Genomic DNA, 15,853 nt, shown 5'->3' with positions numbered 1-15,853 from the left:
TTGTGTCCTTTATAAATGCTTTGAAATCTACTAATGAAAACTGCTATTGATGATGTTCATAGTGATATTTATTATTTCTATTAGGTAAAATTAAGGAAACTGTATATTTAATGCTATGTTTATAAGTAGAGGAGGTTAAATGAATCTATCACATAGTGAAGGGAGGAGCAGGGTGAGAGGCAGGCTTAACGTTTTCTGTCTGCAGACTGTAAAGCTCATCAGCTGTTTAAGCAGAGATTGCTAGGGGGGAGGATTTCTAATATGTAAGGGTTACTTACTGATGAGTATTTGGATTCATTAGGAAATTTAGAGCAAGGAATGTTGACAAACATGCTTGACTTCAGGACTTTCAGTGTAAAATGCCTGAATACTAAACAAAACTGAAACATGCCCCAGATTTCCCTTTTGCTCACTTTTGTATTTAAATACGGTAAACAGAAAATTTTTTCATCCCTCAGTCAAAATCAAAGTTATAGTTGTAAGAACATGGTGGCACTAGTATGTATTTAACGCATAAGCACACTTTATAATACCAATATTTGTTAAGTTAACTTTTACTTTATTTCCAGTGAAGGACATCTCATCGTGTATAGTTCAATAAAGTAGGTGTTAGAACCTCTTTTTTTTTTATCTCTATGTAGAAGTCTGTTTGCAGCTTTTTGGAAAGCAGCTACTTTGAGATATTTTCTGTGTTCTCTGTATACGTATGTGTATTGGCTGCTAACCCTGCAAAAGCAGTATAGTTTACAGAACTGAGCACAGAGCTGGGAATCGGTGTCCTCAGCTGTAATCCTGATACTACCATGGATGTGCTATGGACAAGTCACTTAACCTCTTTGTGCCTCAGTTTCCCCACTGCTAAAATTAGAATAAAGCCATTTTGCAGTGCTGCTTTCAGGCTTAATTAGTTGTCGTTCTAAAACACTGTCAGTGCTAAAAGTTGTTTTCTGGTTAATGGTTTTTGTAATTCATGTTTTCACAGTTGCATACTTCTATTGTTGCTACAGCCCTGGTGTAGAACCATGGCTCCCAAATTGTGAAGGCTGTGATATAAACGGTACATGTCTGTTACTGGTGCCATTATCAGTTTGTTATTTTTTCTCATTTAAAAGTTTTACATTGCAGATTGACAGTGGTGTGTATTCCAGACAGCCTGGGAATCACTACAAAAAAGGATTTGATAATTCCAGATTGGAAGATTTTAATAGTGGAAAAATAATGTTGACTAGATATTATATTGACTGACAAATACATTTTGGTTTGGATGATAATCGAAAGGATGACTAATTAGTTTATTGCATTTATTAAGAAGATATAACTTGTATTTTGGAAGTATCTTTTTTTTTAGTTTATTGAAAAAGAAGATGTGATATTGACCCCGATTTATTTTTTTTTTCTACTGTGGTACCTTGTCAGAATCTCCTCTACTTTGTACTCCCACTGCCGAGGAAGTGATGTTCATCAGCACATGTTCTCTCCTACATCTGCTCCAGGTCTGCAGCACCTTAAATTCCCATTTAGTGCTGACTGTGCGCTTGTTACTTCTCCTTTAGTATTTTACCTGAACTCGCAACCCCAGAGCAATCCGTCTAGTCCATGCTACAGCCATCCTTTTCAGTGGAGGTAAGGAGAGGTATCAACTAGGAATTTCTAACAGTTTGGTGTTGCTGTAACCATTTATGAACTTACTAGCTTTATAGTTTAAGAAAATAATATCTAACAGAAGGGAACAGCCTTGTAGTTGTAATTTACTTCCAGTCATTTAGGGTTCAGGTTGATGTTGCTTGTTGGTACAAATTTTTCTAGTTCATGTCTAGTTTAAGGCCCTGCATAGGAAGGAATATAAAATTAATTGAGGAATGGAAACCTGTCTACCTGCGTGTGCATGCAAATTGCTGGTTGTACCTTGTGCTAGCTTCTGAGTGCATGTGCAACTTGTATCATGGAGCAAAGGAACCCTCACAGATATCGTTAATGTCCAGAAAACCAACATAAAATTAAAACAGCCTAGTGTGGTTTCCTTAAAAACCCGTGCCTAGAATAGTGAGTCTGTGCTAACGTACTGTGCTCTGTTCTATTCACTGTAAATCCACATTAGTTTCTTACAGAACCTAGGAGGCTGAAGTCTTTGTCTCCAGACACAGGATCTACAAAAGATAATTAGTAAAATCGGGCCTGTTGTTAGGAGGCTTAAATATGAGGTACCAAGAGTGTGTAAACTGAAAAAAGTCCAAACCAGCTCAGTTTGTATTAAAGCATTTGAGAACGTGGCTGATGTGTTGTTCCTTCAGGAAGAGCCCTTCCTCCACATTGTGCTGTTATGGAATATGTATGGGAATCAGCAGCCCCAGTGGAAACTTTCAGCTTCTTCACTAAGAAGAAACTTCACCCAGTGAGATAGTCACTGACAAAGGCTAACGCAAGCTAGAGATCTTTGTGTGTGTGGTTATGAAATTGGAGCTCAGTGGTACCTACTTAAAACTTGAGCCAGCAGAGCCATCAGAGGGCTGGTTTGAAGTTCTCATGCTGCAGTGTGGATGTAGCTGGTCAAATTTCAGTTACTCATCAGGTGGTAATGCAATAGCCCCCGAATCTAGACTGTTATTTCAGAGGGAGATTGCTCTTGCTGGCCAGCTCTGGTAGGAGTAAAAAGAAAATGTGAAGTTGAGCTATTTTAGGCATCTGTCCCTCTAATGGAGAGTAACATATATTACATCTGTTGGGTGGAAGTCAGGTTGTCAGCAAAGGAAAGGGAAGTTGCATGTGTCTGTACTTGGTGTATTGTGCGCTGCCATGAAGAGAGAGGTGGTTGCCCAGTGTGCCTGCTGCCTTCCCTGCATGTTGGGCAGCACTTGGTGAAAATTCTTACTGTGGTGCTCATTTTGGCAGCACTTGCAGTGAAGTAAAGGGCACTGACTAAAGAGCAGTCTCAACATTTTAGTGTCATTGTCATCAATATAATTTTAAATTCTTTTTTGTTATTTAAAAGCTGCTGGTGGGTAATGTTCCTTTATAAGGGTGAAATGAGCTTAAATGCTGTTTAGCATTGGGGCCAATTAACAGACTGGTAAGTAGAAATTAAGTATCAAAATTAGATTATTGTTGAAGTCAGTTGAGAACTGGTTTTTTTTGGAGAGGAGATCTAATGATTCTCGATTATTTTCAGAAGCCTTTCTGGTACTTTACTGTTTTTTTTTTTCTTCTGAGAATGCTTCAATCTTCAGGCTTTTGACATGGGTCAGTGAATAATTTTCTCTTTAAGACTAGTACATATAAAAGTTTTAGTGTCAAGTTATATTCCACTGTTACTAGGGACTCGCCTTGATAATAATATTTTTTACATATGGGGACCTTCCAGCCATCTGCTCTCTAAATACTGAATGGTTGATGATTCACAGATACGTGGCTCTGTGTAAGAGCTTAGGTCTACTATAATAACTTTTTATTTTTGTCACTGTTGCTTTCACCTGTGCAGCTCTTGATCCTGTTTTATCCTGTCTTTCTTTGTTGTAGTTTTGTTTACTTAGTTACAGTACCAGTGATAGCCATTCCTGCTTGCTTAGAGCAAAAGTTCATCTTGGCAAGTTATTATCATCATTGATCTACTCAGCTTAACACCCTCAGGTTAGCCAGGCTGTGGCTCATTTCCACGGCTATGGAAGTGATACTAGGAACTGGTGGAAAATGTAACTAGAAAAGTGTATCCCTTAATGTTAAATCTTTCTCATTTTTTACCATCTGTATATTGCGTTTGCAAGTATCTACATAGGTTTCCCCTCTTGCCTATTTTTCATGGTGTTGATAGTTTTACATGGATGGGTGAACAACTGTTGGTGCATCTGACATCAAGGGTGTCCTACAGCTAGCATGGAAGTTCATGGCTTCTGAAAGGATTAATCTCATTAAGAGTGAAAATATTTTATATATAGCCTTTGAACAATTGAAAATAATGTAAACCTTTCCAAAGAGTAAAAGGAAATGTGAAGTGGCATGATAACAATCAAAATAAATTGATAGCAGGTGACATAAGACTGCTATAGTTGATGCAACCATGGGTTGGAATTAAGGTCATGTATCTTTAGGAAGAAAAGAGAATGATGTCCAAAATTAAACTGAAGTATTGAGTCTCATATTTGGGATCTGGCTTGCACTCCTCTGGGGGTAGCAGGGAAGTCAAATGACTGAAGAAGAAAAAGGGGCCGTGTTTCACAGCTAGTCCTCTTTATGAGTTCGCAAGTCTTTGTACACCCATATTTGTACTTTAATCAAAACATGGATTTACAGCATTTCTTGATATCAAGTTGCTTAAAAGATGGAAGTGATGGGCCTTGAGATTAAAGGAACATGCATTTCCCCCCATTTTGAAAAACATTACGCTTTGTAACACCCTCAGCAAGATATAAACTAATTTCAATATTTCTAGAAAGGGATTGTTTGTGGTTACAAGGATGAAAGTGTTCAGGTGCCGTATTTCTGGCATCTCTGGATGCTGCAGTTGAGGTGAAGTCTCAGTGGAAATTTGCTTTGTCCTAACAAATTAAGGGAAGAGTTGGGTTCAGCTGGATTATTCAAGTAGTATTTTCTCATGCTATTTTGATTTCATGAATTCATGCCAGTTGTGGAACATGTTCTTATAGGGATATGTGGTAGAGATTATTTTTATAGGAATGTTTTCCCTTGGAGGTTCTAGCCTTAATGAAGTCTATTGATAATAGCTATTAATTTTTTATAGCTTTGCAGAATAGTTTCATGGATTTTTTTTCCTAGCCTGTACAAAATCTGGTCACCATTTCTGAGTGTGATGGTTGTCAGATCCTTGCTGTCTTATTTAAGTAAAACAAAATGGGAAACCTAATGTTGCTCCAAAATACTCAGTGTTTCAGCACAGTACATAATTACTTGATCAGTGTGTAATTACAATGTTATGAGTTTTATATAACTAGGATTTTATGGACATCTGTGATAGAGTTTAAGAATATATTAATTTATTTAGATAAAAAGCCTATTCTAGGAAACAAGCATTTAATCAATAACTGTGGTAAGTAACAAGAATATATTATACATAGATGTTCAGCAAATGTACTGGGAGGGTTGCGTGCCTTTATTTAAAGCCTTTTTCGTATAAGCTGTTGCAGTGGATGAGGGGAGACCTATATTTAGAGCTATGGATTGTTTGGGTGTATGAGCGTGGTTTGGCGTGCAGTGTCCTCAGCAAGTCTGCTCTCTTGCAGTAAACAGATGGGCTTCCCAGGCGTTGCAGGGTGCTGGTTAGCTCGCCTTCACCAAAGGGTAGGGATGGAGACATCTGCCTTGTTTGAATGGGGTCTTCTGATAGACTGTGGCTCTTTTTCTTACATATGGGGATTGCTGGTGTGTCTTGATGAGGGTCTTGTAACTCCAGTCCTACTTCAAGGCAGGTGCAGAAATCCCTTCCATAGTATAAGGATTTAGTCTTGGCATGCATGTCCCTAGATCACCCATGTTTTGGGTTTGAAGACTACATATATTTTACAAGAGCAGGACAGCACCTGTATCAGGAGAAGTTCCATATTTTTAGGGAAGATAAAAAACATTTCGGAATTCAGACTTGATGAGGTTCTTTATATTTTTATTTTGAAATACCTCAAGGCTTGTCAAGAGTTGGTGATAGTTTCCTATCTCTACTTAGATTTCCTTTTAGTTTAAAGTCACCTGATATAGATTTTAAGAGTTTATTTTAGTTAGAATTTCCTATTTGACAAACGTCGGATGATTAATGAAGAGGACTATATTCAGCTTGAATGACATGTGGAAATTGTTCTGTTTTTGCAGCAAGTGATATCCTCCTGGTTTAGTGCTTGATTTGGTACAGGTTCTGCTTTCTTAAATGTGCTAAATAATTGGTCAGAGTTGACTGCAAGACAGTATAATGTCACTTTTGGAAACAATGTAGATAAGCAATTCAGAAATAATGAGTAACAGAACAACTTTGTGAATATATCATTATGCATAATGTGAAATGGTGAATTTTGAGTAGGTAATCTTTTGGCAACTGAATTGTAATCTACATTGCACATTGAATGAATGAATGAGTTTCCCAGAATTCATTTCTTTTTTAATGGAAATTTTTCTCTGTATTCCTTTTCTTTTGTAGCAGTTATTATTCTCGGGAATAGTTTTTCCCATCTAGGAAATGGAGACTACAGAGGAGGGACATATTGGTGATACCTAAAACTTGACAGGCTCAGATAACTTTTTGTCTTTCTTACACTTACTGGAAACTGTCCATTGGCTTGCCACATGGTTGGAAATATTGAGGCATGGTGGCCTGAATGGTATAATTTTTTCATGTGGAGGCACTGTGTAAATGCTAAAATCCCTGCATCCTGCCTGGAGCTGCAGTAGCAGAAGAGTTAAACCCTGGGGTTTGGAGCCTGAGTTGTGAATTCTTGTCTCGTTCCAGGCTCACCGTTTGGCTGCCCTCCATGGGACCACTTATAAAGCATAACCTGGTGGTTTGACCTGGGAAATCAGAGGCTCCCAGAGGGGAGTATGTACTTGTGACTTCAGAAGTTGGGGATCTTTAATGTTTGCTAGCCATTTCACCTATAAACCAAGTGGTTCGTAACTGGTTTTTCTATATAATTGTGTTTGAAGGCTGTGATCTGTTGGTACACCTGCATATGAGCTGATTGATTTACTACCCCTGCACTATTTAAAGAGTTTGGGATGGTTGGGACATGCTAGCAACTTCTAGTGAGGAACGAAAAGCTCAACAGTTTCTTAAGAGACTGTAGTAAATACTGAAGCTTTTCTTTTTCTGTCCTTACCCTCAAATAACAGTGATTTCCTCAAACGATAGTAGTGTGCTCAGTTTGGTACAAAATTTTTCCTTCCACCTAGTCTGTCCCTCAAAGACCTTTTGATCTTGAATACAGATACAGAAACAACCTGTGCACTGAAAAATTCCTGACAAGGGAATCATTCTGAGAAAGACATATATATTCTTAACCAGGCAGTCATGTGTTTATTATTGTTGATAGACAGTCCCATGCGTTTTCCAAAACTTGTTTTTAATTGTACTATGAGGCAACCAGGTGCTATTTTTAGTTGTGACTTGGAAAATTGGTGAGTGTGCAAACAGGCCTGTTAACATCCTGCACTGAAGCACTAATAGTAGAGATGTACTAATAGGCGAGTACCAAGTGTCAACTTAATGGACTTGAGCAGGGGAGAAACAGAGATTATATGACACAGCTGCTTGCATTAGCATGGGACTATTCTTGCCCATGAGCAGGAGATTCCTTTCAGATCTGTTTTCTTAAAAAATTACTGTTTGAAGCCAGGAGTTGCAATTTCTAATTTAGATAGATAAACCATTTAGTGGACTGATATTAAACTGAAACCTTAAGGAAAGTTTAGAATGTAAAGAAGGAAAGAAGATTTCAGGGTAACATTGCACCGTTTTTTAAAATTGTATCCCATTTCATCTGTGTCTCACTACCCTGAGCTATGTTGAACGTTACCTCAAATTTAAGCTCTTGTTTGAATATTCCAAACTGTACCATGCAAGACGGCCTGCAGCAGAGCTTCATCTTCTATAATGTATCCTTTTGTGCTCTCTTTTCTACAGGCTGCATCCGTACTCCCTTTTTCTTTGGCATCTCTCTATTCCTGTTTTTGTTCATTCATCTCAAATATGCTTGTTCTAGTCCTCCGAGTTCTCTCTTACCCTCATTTGTCTCCTAAAATTTTCCTACTTTCGCTAGTGGTTATTATTCTGTCATTCAATCCCTTCTGTGGTACTTGAGAGCATAATCTTCTAACCTAGTTTACATTACACTGTCATTATGAATTATTAACGTTCTAAAATAAAATCTTCAAACAGTAATCTTTGCTGTGGTGAAAGAGCTCCGTGTGCTTTTGTTTTCCTTCCTGTCCTGCCTGTCCTTTCCTTTCTTTAGACCTTCAGGTCTTTAGAGCAGGGATGTTATTGATCCAGCCGTCTGGGAAAGACTTGCTGTGCAATGAGAGTCATGTCACATCTCTGGGCTGAGATAAGCATTTATTTATATAAACACTAAAAAAAAAAAGTGTGGAAGTAAAACTCTTGATTCTATTAGAAGATCTGCTACACAAGTAGAAGTGATAATGTATGTTTGGGTTATAGCTTGCTTGAGAAGGTGAATATTATTTTTTGTGCTCTCTATTATATTGTTCCTATTTTTGTTCCTATGATTCTCAGTTTTATTTGTCAATAGATGAGAAATTTAAAATAACAACAGAACAGGTCAAGTTATAATTCTCAGCAAATGTTTAGGGCAAAAAAGTTCAACCAAAAGAAATCTGGTAAAAAACCCTATCAGCTTTCCTCCACACTTCATTTTAATGCAACTGTTTGTCCATTCTGCTTCTGAGAAATTGGAAGATTCCAAAATCTTTAAATGTCCAATTTTCCAAGTGAATCAACACACAAATATTGACCAGAAGTGTTCCTTTAAGTCACGAGTGTCTGCATTGCCCTTGCAGAGAACTTGCAATTAATTTGAACAAAATAGAGTTGATTACAGCTGCATTCATCTTTGACATAGAGGAACAGCCCATGGGGACATGTTCCAGCCTGCACCCCATGGCTTAGTGTGCGCAGCCTCCTCTAATATCAAGATGGATCATAAAACTGTGACCTGTCGCTTCTGCAACTTTCCTCCTCTTATCAAAAATAAGGGCAGCTGCAGACTACACTGTAGAACGCCACAGTCTATTTTTTACATACTGTTGTAAGTGGTCGGTATTGTGAAAAGTACTTTATTAATTTTGCAAATCATATTTTCTCTGCAGAAAGTACGTTCTTAGGACAAGCAGGTGGTGTTCATTTGCATGCATGATCTATGCTGTCTCGGCTAATCTGTTTGCTTAGTAGTTTGTGTGTTGTGCAAAATAATCTGAGCTGGAAGTATTATTTGTTTTTATCACTAGTTGCACTTTTATAGGCAGTGCAGAAGCCTAAATTTGGTTTTGTTAGAAAATATTAAAAAGTTGCATAAATTTTGCTTATATTTGGATTTTTTTTTTTCCTTCCCCTAGTCTATAAAATCTGTATAATGCTAGATCTGCTATTCAAAATTTGGAAGAAAAGAAAGTGAAGCGAGTATAAGATGAATATTCCCATTGATCAACATTTTCTTTTTTCTTTGTATCTGAGATGGTTTAAAGGGTGATTTATTTTAAAAATGACCAATTCTGTTATATATTTTTGTTTCTAGCTACATTATTTAGATTTATTTGTGTCATTTTTAATGTGTTAGAGTGTAGTAAGATTTAGCATTGCCAACTTTTAAATTTTGTTTTTAGTATTTTAAAAGGAATTTTTCTCTGGAGACTGCAGAAATCATTGAGAGTTCCATATCTGTCTATTCTGTACTTTATTTCAAAGCAGAGAATACAGTTTGGGCAAATTTATCTTAAATTATTAAATCTGCTTCTGTGTTCCAGAACTCTAACATGTGTGTCCCTACTGATATATGGGGGGGGGCATACAGGTTAGAAGTCTTATATATATACAAAAGAAATCTTAGAAGAGCTTCTAAATGTTGTGTATATTTTGGGGAATGTTGCTTTTGTAATGCGTCACCTTTGTGGGTTTCCCAGAATTACTGTAAAACAGTTTATAGAGATGTATCAATCTGTAGTTACATAAAAATCAGCATTCTAGGCTTGTTCTCATGTTCGTTGTGTCTTGTACACTATATATTTCTCTGAGGCTCACAACCTTGAGTACTTTGCTTGCCTGCTGGTTGATGATATGTTGTCATGGCTTTTCCAGACTTTTAAGGTTAAAAGGTAAGCTTTTGCTATGAAGATTCTTATTATTCCACAGGAATAACTAAAATAGGGACCAATTTCTGTTAAAAATTCATGGCCAAATTAGGATGTAATTCTGCCTTTAAAACTGGATGAATTTTTTTTTTTTTTTTTTGGTATACCAGCACTCATGATGTTTCCCAAGCATGGTTTTGATTTCTCATGTCTCTTCTGTACCACAGCTTATTTTGTAAAGTCTATTCTTATCCCATGCTCTAACTTCATTAAGAATTTATGCTTGAAAATGTAAAATTCATCCTCTTAGTCTGTTCATTACATTAGCATTCCCCTTGCTCCCAGAATAACTCTTCTTAGCCAACGTCCTACAAAATAAGCTTTTTGTCTCAGAAAAGCCGTGGTAAATGCAAAGGCTTTACAATATCCTTAACATTTCAGCTGAGCCTAATTGTGTTAACCAAGAAACGGGGGAACAAGCTGTGGAGTGGAAGGTCCTGCACTGGAGGTTCAGTTTGGAGCAAACAGCCTGAATTAAACCTAGAAACGAATCACATGCCAGAGCTCATTTTAGAGTTCAGGCTTGATTTGGTCTTCTGGGTAATATGCTGTCAAACAGGTGAAAGCACTCCCTGCTAGCTGGTTACCACATGTAGTCCCGAGCCTGGAGGCACCGTGTTGATCCTTGGCACGGCGTCTGACCGGCTTGCTGCTGTGAGATAGGTGTTGGAAGTTTGCGGTCTTGTATAGATGAGGGGAACCCTTTTTGCTTTTGTGAGCTAGTAGTTCTGATCTGAGTAACAAAAAGCCCTCTAATCCACCCACTTAAATACAGCTCTGTTCCCTCTCTTTGCTGTTTGCTACCTTCATTTTACCTTAATTACTTGTGTGTTGTCTTGTTTTAGTTTTAACTATCCACTGGTAGTTCTTCTTCAGTCCTCAGTCCCTGTGAAGACACAAAGTGTGCCAGCTGCCTTTGCTCCTGTTTTTTCTCTTAATTTGTCCTTTAAGCTCTGCGCTGTTGTTTCCCTGTAAAACAGAGGGTAATAACACCTGCTTTTTCAAATCTGCGTTGCTGCAGCAGTCTTGTTGGAATGGGATGGACAATGTCTGTCAAAGACTGTGTGTTACAGTTCTTTGGGATATATACAAAGCCCCCGTTATGAGAGAATTTAGCAATGGCTGGGTCTTGTTACTCAGTGCAGGGAGCCAGGGGTGGAAGAATTCTGCAAAGAACTGAAGCTGATGAAGTGCCGTACTTCTTCATGGAGAGGCTGATGCAGGTTGGAATGGCAGGAGAAGAGATTAAGACATCTTCCTGTTTGCAAATGCTGTTGCACAGTGAATTCATTAACACTGTATTACAGGTTAGAAAGAAAGTTTTAAGTGCAGCATGATAAATAATACATGATAAAGATGAAGAAATGCTACGGTGGCAACAGGAGGCTCAATCTATGTTTTCCTTCGGATAAATTTTGGCTGGTGAAGAGGAGGGAAAATCTTTGGATGAGGATGTCAAGGTTATAGCAGCACGCTGTGATGCAGTGTTTCTTGCAAGTGTTACTGAGTGTCTTCAAGAACATTTTCGATAAAATGTTAGAAGATTTCTGTATAAACATTAAGTGAGATTTTCAAAACCGACGTTCCGTATTGTTGTTTTTTAAATAATGTTTCTCATTTTTTATGGTGTTTGAATCACATATTGAGGTTACATTTAGTTAAATCAGACAACTGACATTTGAATCACACATGAAGAAGACAGGGCTAGGGAAAGAATGCGAGTTCTAGTAACTTATTTAAAGAGGATAATGGACCTTTCCATGGCATCTGAGCCCAATCATCAATTTTGTGAGCTTGAAATAATGTTAAGCTTATGCTATATTGAAGTTGCCAAACCTCTTACTAATGTTATTTGGGAAGAATAGTGTTGTATGGAATATTAGTGATATTAGTGTATGGAATAAATGATATTTTTGTAAATAGAAATACAAAGAAAAAAATCTTTCTTATTAAATATTCATAAGATTTTTGGCATGATTAACTTTGTGTTTTACCAGTGCTTGCTTCTTATCACTGTTTGGTAATGTTTTAATTTGGAAAATACTAATTGTGATGTCAGAGCTGTAGTTAACATCCTCTATCTCTAAGTAAGTACAATTTTGTAGGAGTTGTTTTAGGACTATGAAATCAGAGCACTTGCTTATGCTTAAACTGTGCAGTGATATTGTGGCGAATTAGATAGAATTTCAGGGTATCCACTATGATGGCAACCCCTGTTACTTCAGTAACTGTGCCGGATTAAAGTTACATGAGAAGTTGGCAGCTTTTATTCAGGTATATGAATGGGCAGTGCCTCATAGCTAGTTCAGTAAATGTTTCTGATACTTTGAATCATTAACTATTGCAGTCACTAGGATGTTCCCTGCATGGGAAATGCACACTAGAAGGAAGTTTGGTTGTTCTTCACCCCCAAAAAACTTGGCCATCAGGTCTTAGTTTGATCTCAGATAAATGTGCCTCTGGGAGCCCTTTTATATAGAGGCAGCAACTGAAATCCACGTGAACCACTGTAGTAGAAGAGTATGGCTCTTTAGTTCCGTATTGGCTTGGTGATTTCTGGAGGTGGGGTGATTTCTGCCAAAAAAGGAGGAAATCTAAGATTGTATGACCTAGCAAATAATGATAGAAAAATGAACCTTAACGATATATTCAACTTAATGTTTTCTGTCAGACTGTTACTTACATGTCTTGAGATTGCAGTCTGCTCAAAGACAGTCTGTTCTTCATTTGCGTAGGTCACTGTTCAAATAATAATGATGCCCCAAATAGCTCAACACACATCTTCCATGTAATTTTTTTTTAAAGGAACCTTCCTTTTTTTAGAAGCATATAGGAAGAACTTTTTCCCTTCCTTTGTACTGAAAGACCAAAGTTTTCTGCTGGAGTTTTTACGTATTACACAGTTTTAACTATATTGTTAGTGATACAGAGCAGGTATCTCTTCAGTTCATCTGCATTAACTTATGCTTTCTTATATCAAAATAGTTTTTGTGCTTGTTGGGTGTATCATTTAAAGTTTAAAATAAAATTTATATTCTCTTTATAGAGAAAGAATGTATCTTCTCTTTTGTGACTCCTCTAAACAATTTAGCTTTGCAAGTAAAACAGTTTTAATTTCTGGGTATTTCTAGTAACTAATTTGCGGGTTTGAGGCTATTCAAAAAAGTTATATGACTATTAAAAAAAGTTAAGTCTGCAAGTATCACATATTTATGTGACACTTAATACAATGTAACCATTCAAGTGATTGAATAATTAGGAAGAGGTAGTTTTTTTCCAATTAGTATTTCAGCTGGTTTCCATTGTAAGTTTTCCTTTACCATAATGTGACTCAGGAAAGTTACCTTCATTTGAAAACTACTGGACTACTACATGCTTCATCCTGGTTGAAATATTTAAAAAATATAGTCAAGGATATTTTGTGGCAGCTTTTCTTGATCTATAGTCAACTTAAAATGTAGTCAGTCACAAGAGTTTTGACCTTTGGGATATTCTTTTTCAAAATGACCCCAGTGATCTCCTTGATACCGCTTCAAACTTTACAAGGAGTTCAGCTTACTTTTGAAGTGACAGGTTTTATTTAAAAGAAGATGGCCTTATGCCAAGTGAATTTATTTAATGTTAAAGGTAGCTGCTATGAAAGAAGTCCAGAAAGTAATGGACTGTTTGCCTAATTGCATTCTCGTTTAATGTCAGGCTTAATTAACGTCCTGCTTTGGTAATGGTAAAGACGAGAAATTGGGGAAGTCGTTGACATTGGTTATTTATAACTGTCCAGTGGATGCGGTGTCACTAGGAGGGCCCTGGAAACTACACATTTGGTCAGCAGAGGAATACTCCATCATCACAGGAGCTGCTGAAATGTTCTGCAGGTGGTCTTCTCTGAGGACAAGTTAGGCATGAAGTAGAGAAGGTGCATTAGGGAGATTGATGGAGACTGAAAATCCTGAAAGGCGAGTGGAAGAATTTTACGAGGAAAGAGGTTTCTTCAGGCTTGGAATAGCTCAGGATCAGGAATTCACAAAGACATATTAACATATTTATGAGTTAAATAAAATAGAAAACTCATCTTGTAACCTATTTGTGTGAGTGCACTATTTTTCTTGATATGTTTTCTGACATGCAGAAGGCTATATTTTTGAACCTAGTGAGAAGTTTCTAGTCCTAATTCTGCAAAATGTTTTGCTTGTCATGCAGAGAGAGTAATATAGTTCCTTAGAAGGATTTAATTTGTCATTGTAGATGTGAGGAAATCCTTATGCTTCATACATTTGTTACAACTAAAGCGAATTCTGCAAATGTTGACATTGTCGTATTTTAAGACATGACATATTTTTAAAAGACTTTAAGACTTTAAAAGATTTAAAAGTTTGATGGTTTCATTGTGTTCTTCTATTTTTCTGGCAAAAACACTGCATCTCCAAATATGGTGTCTTCACATTTTTTGGGTACTCTGAACTTCGCTGTAGTTAACGTCTGGGGACAGTCCCAAAATGAGTGCTTTGCAGATGCTGATTTGCAAGATTAGATTTTGCTACTGGTGTGCGGAACAGGCATTTTGAAAAGCAGGAATATGAAGTGTTAAAGAAATTTCTGCTGTTTGTGAACCAGCGTTATATAATTCCCAAAGTGCTTTTTGCAGTTCTTGGGTAAGTGCTCTGCAGAACCACGTTAAATAGCAAGATGGGTGGACGGACGGGTTTCCCATGATAGCAAACACCCCATTCCCTTGCCCTGCTTGGGGTGCCCTATGTTCCCCAAGAACAGCAGCGGATGGACAGGGTTTCACTGGGTTAATGCTGCCATAGAGCAGTCAGTCACTGACGCTGATGGAGAGTGTTCTCCTAAAATGGCTTCTCCTTTTTCTGTCCTTCCTGTAAGAGATGTGAAAGTGCTGGTGCTGAGTACAGTGATATTATGAGTGATATATCTTCAACTGCTGAGTTTTCAATCACTTTCGAAAAAAGCACAATTAATATAAACGTAGGGGTCTTAGCTGGTTGTAATCTTATTTGCTAACTATAAGCAGTCAGGAATTAATTTTTGTTGCGATGAGTTTATTTTGTTAGTTAACTGAGCACTTTTTCCCCCCCCATTATTGCTCAGGAATTTCAATTCATGTTTTAGCTGACAGAGTAAATCTGAGTATTTTTATACCTTTTCAAAACCAGGGTTTATTGGAATTGGAGAGTCACATAACCTGAATATAATGCTACAATGCTGTTCTTCAGTTTCTACACTTGATTGGTATCTTGATTGGTATATGTTATTATGTGGATACAAAAATGATTGTGTTTATTCTTTCTCATCAGTAGTAGACAGTGGCAGAGTTTTGTCTGGTTGTACTCTAAATTAACTTTGTGAAATCAAACCCGAATGTGATTTAGATTCATTGGATACAAATGTTTAAAAGCACTAGAAGAGATGGTTGTGTTGAGCAGAGATTCAGTTCCTGCAGCACGCAAAATCACATTTCCCTGTTTTGAAGCTCAGATGGAAGGGCATGCTTTGCTGAATCAGATACTGTTATTCTTGATAAATGTATGTATTAAAAATGTGCCATTATTTAATGGAAAGTTATGAAGACCATCTAATTCTTTCATGTGATTCTGCGGAAAGCTAAAGGGAGCCTACTGAGATTTCTTTCTCCCAGACATTTATGTGTATTTTTGAGGGCTGTATTGTGCATGGAAGGCAGTGCCAGCTGTTGATTGTCATCTTTCTCATGTCTGTGATAAAAAGCCACTCAAGAAGGCTGAAATATGAGAACATCATTAGCTTTCCTACTGGCAGAAGTGCTTAAAAAAGCCACAATAGAAAGAAAATAGATTGCGTATTGAAATTAAAAAAAACCAACCAAACCCCAAACAAAAATGAAGGCAGCTACAGTGAGGTTTTGTTTAGACCCTGGAAAAAACAAAAACATGGCAAGGAGCTTCTACAGGCGCAAAGGGGGAAAAGTGAACTTGTGGCTGATGTGCAAGAGAGTGTGTGGGAA

The 15,853-nt window shown here is 37.3% G+C and overlaps 1 protein-coding gene across 5 annotated transcripts in view; it reads left to right on the top strand.

The window, feature by feature from the left end:
• Positions 1-15,853, top strand: part of MAST2 (microtubule associated serine/threonine kinase 2) — a 178,148-nt gene that overhangs the window by 70,745 nt on the left and 91,550 nt on the right. For 3 of the 5 annotated variants that reach the window (XM_010582441.1, XM_010582443.1, XM_010582440.1), the window contains exon 4: positions 1,417-1,623. The exons of the other annotated variants lie outside the window; for them this stretch is intronic. In XM_010582441.1, coding sequence (XP_010580743.1) covers positions 1,417-1,623 — 207 coding nt within the window. The remainder of the gene's footprint in view (positions 1-1,416; positions 1,624-15,853) is intronic. 5 annotated transcript variants of the gene reach the window in all.

This window comes from Haliaeetus leucocephalus, unplaced genomic scaffold, assembly GCF_000737465.1.
Source record: "Haliaeetus leucocephalus isolate CR32 unplaced genomic scaffold, Haliaeetus_leucocephalus-4.0 Scaffold848, whole genome shotgun sequence".
NCBI classification, from domain to species: Eukaryota; Metazoa; Chordata; class Aves; order Accipitriformes; family Accipitridae; genus Haliaeetus; species Haliaeetus leucocephalus.
The sequence above is the reverse complement of the archived record's forward strand: the minus strand, read 5'-3'. Positions and strand labels throughout refer to the sequence as shown.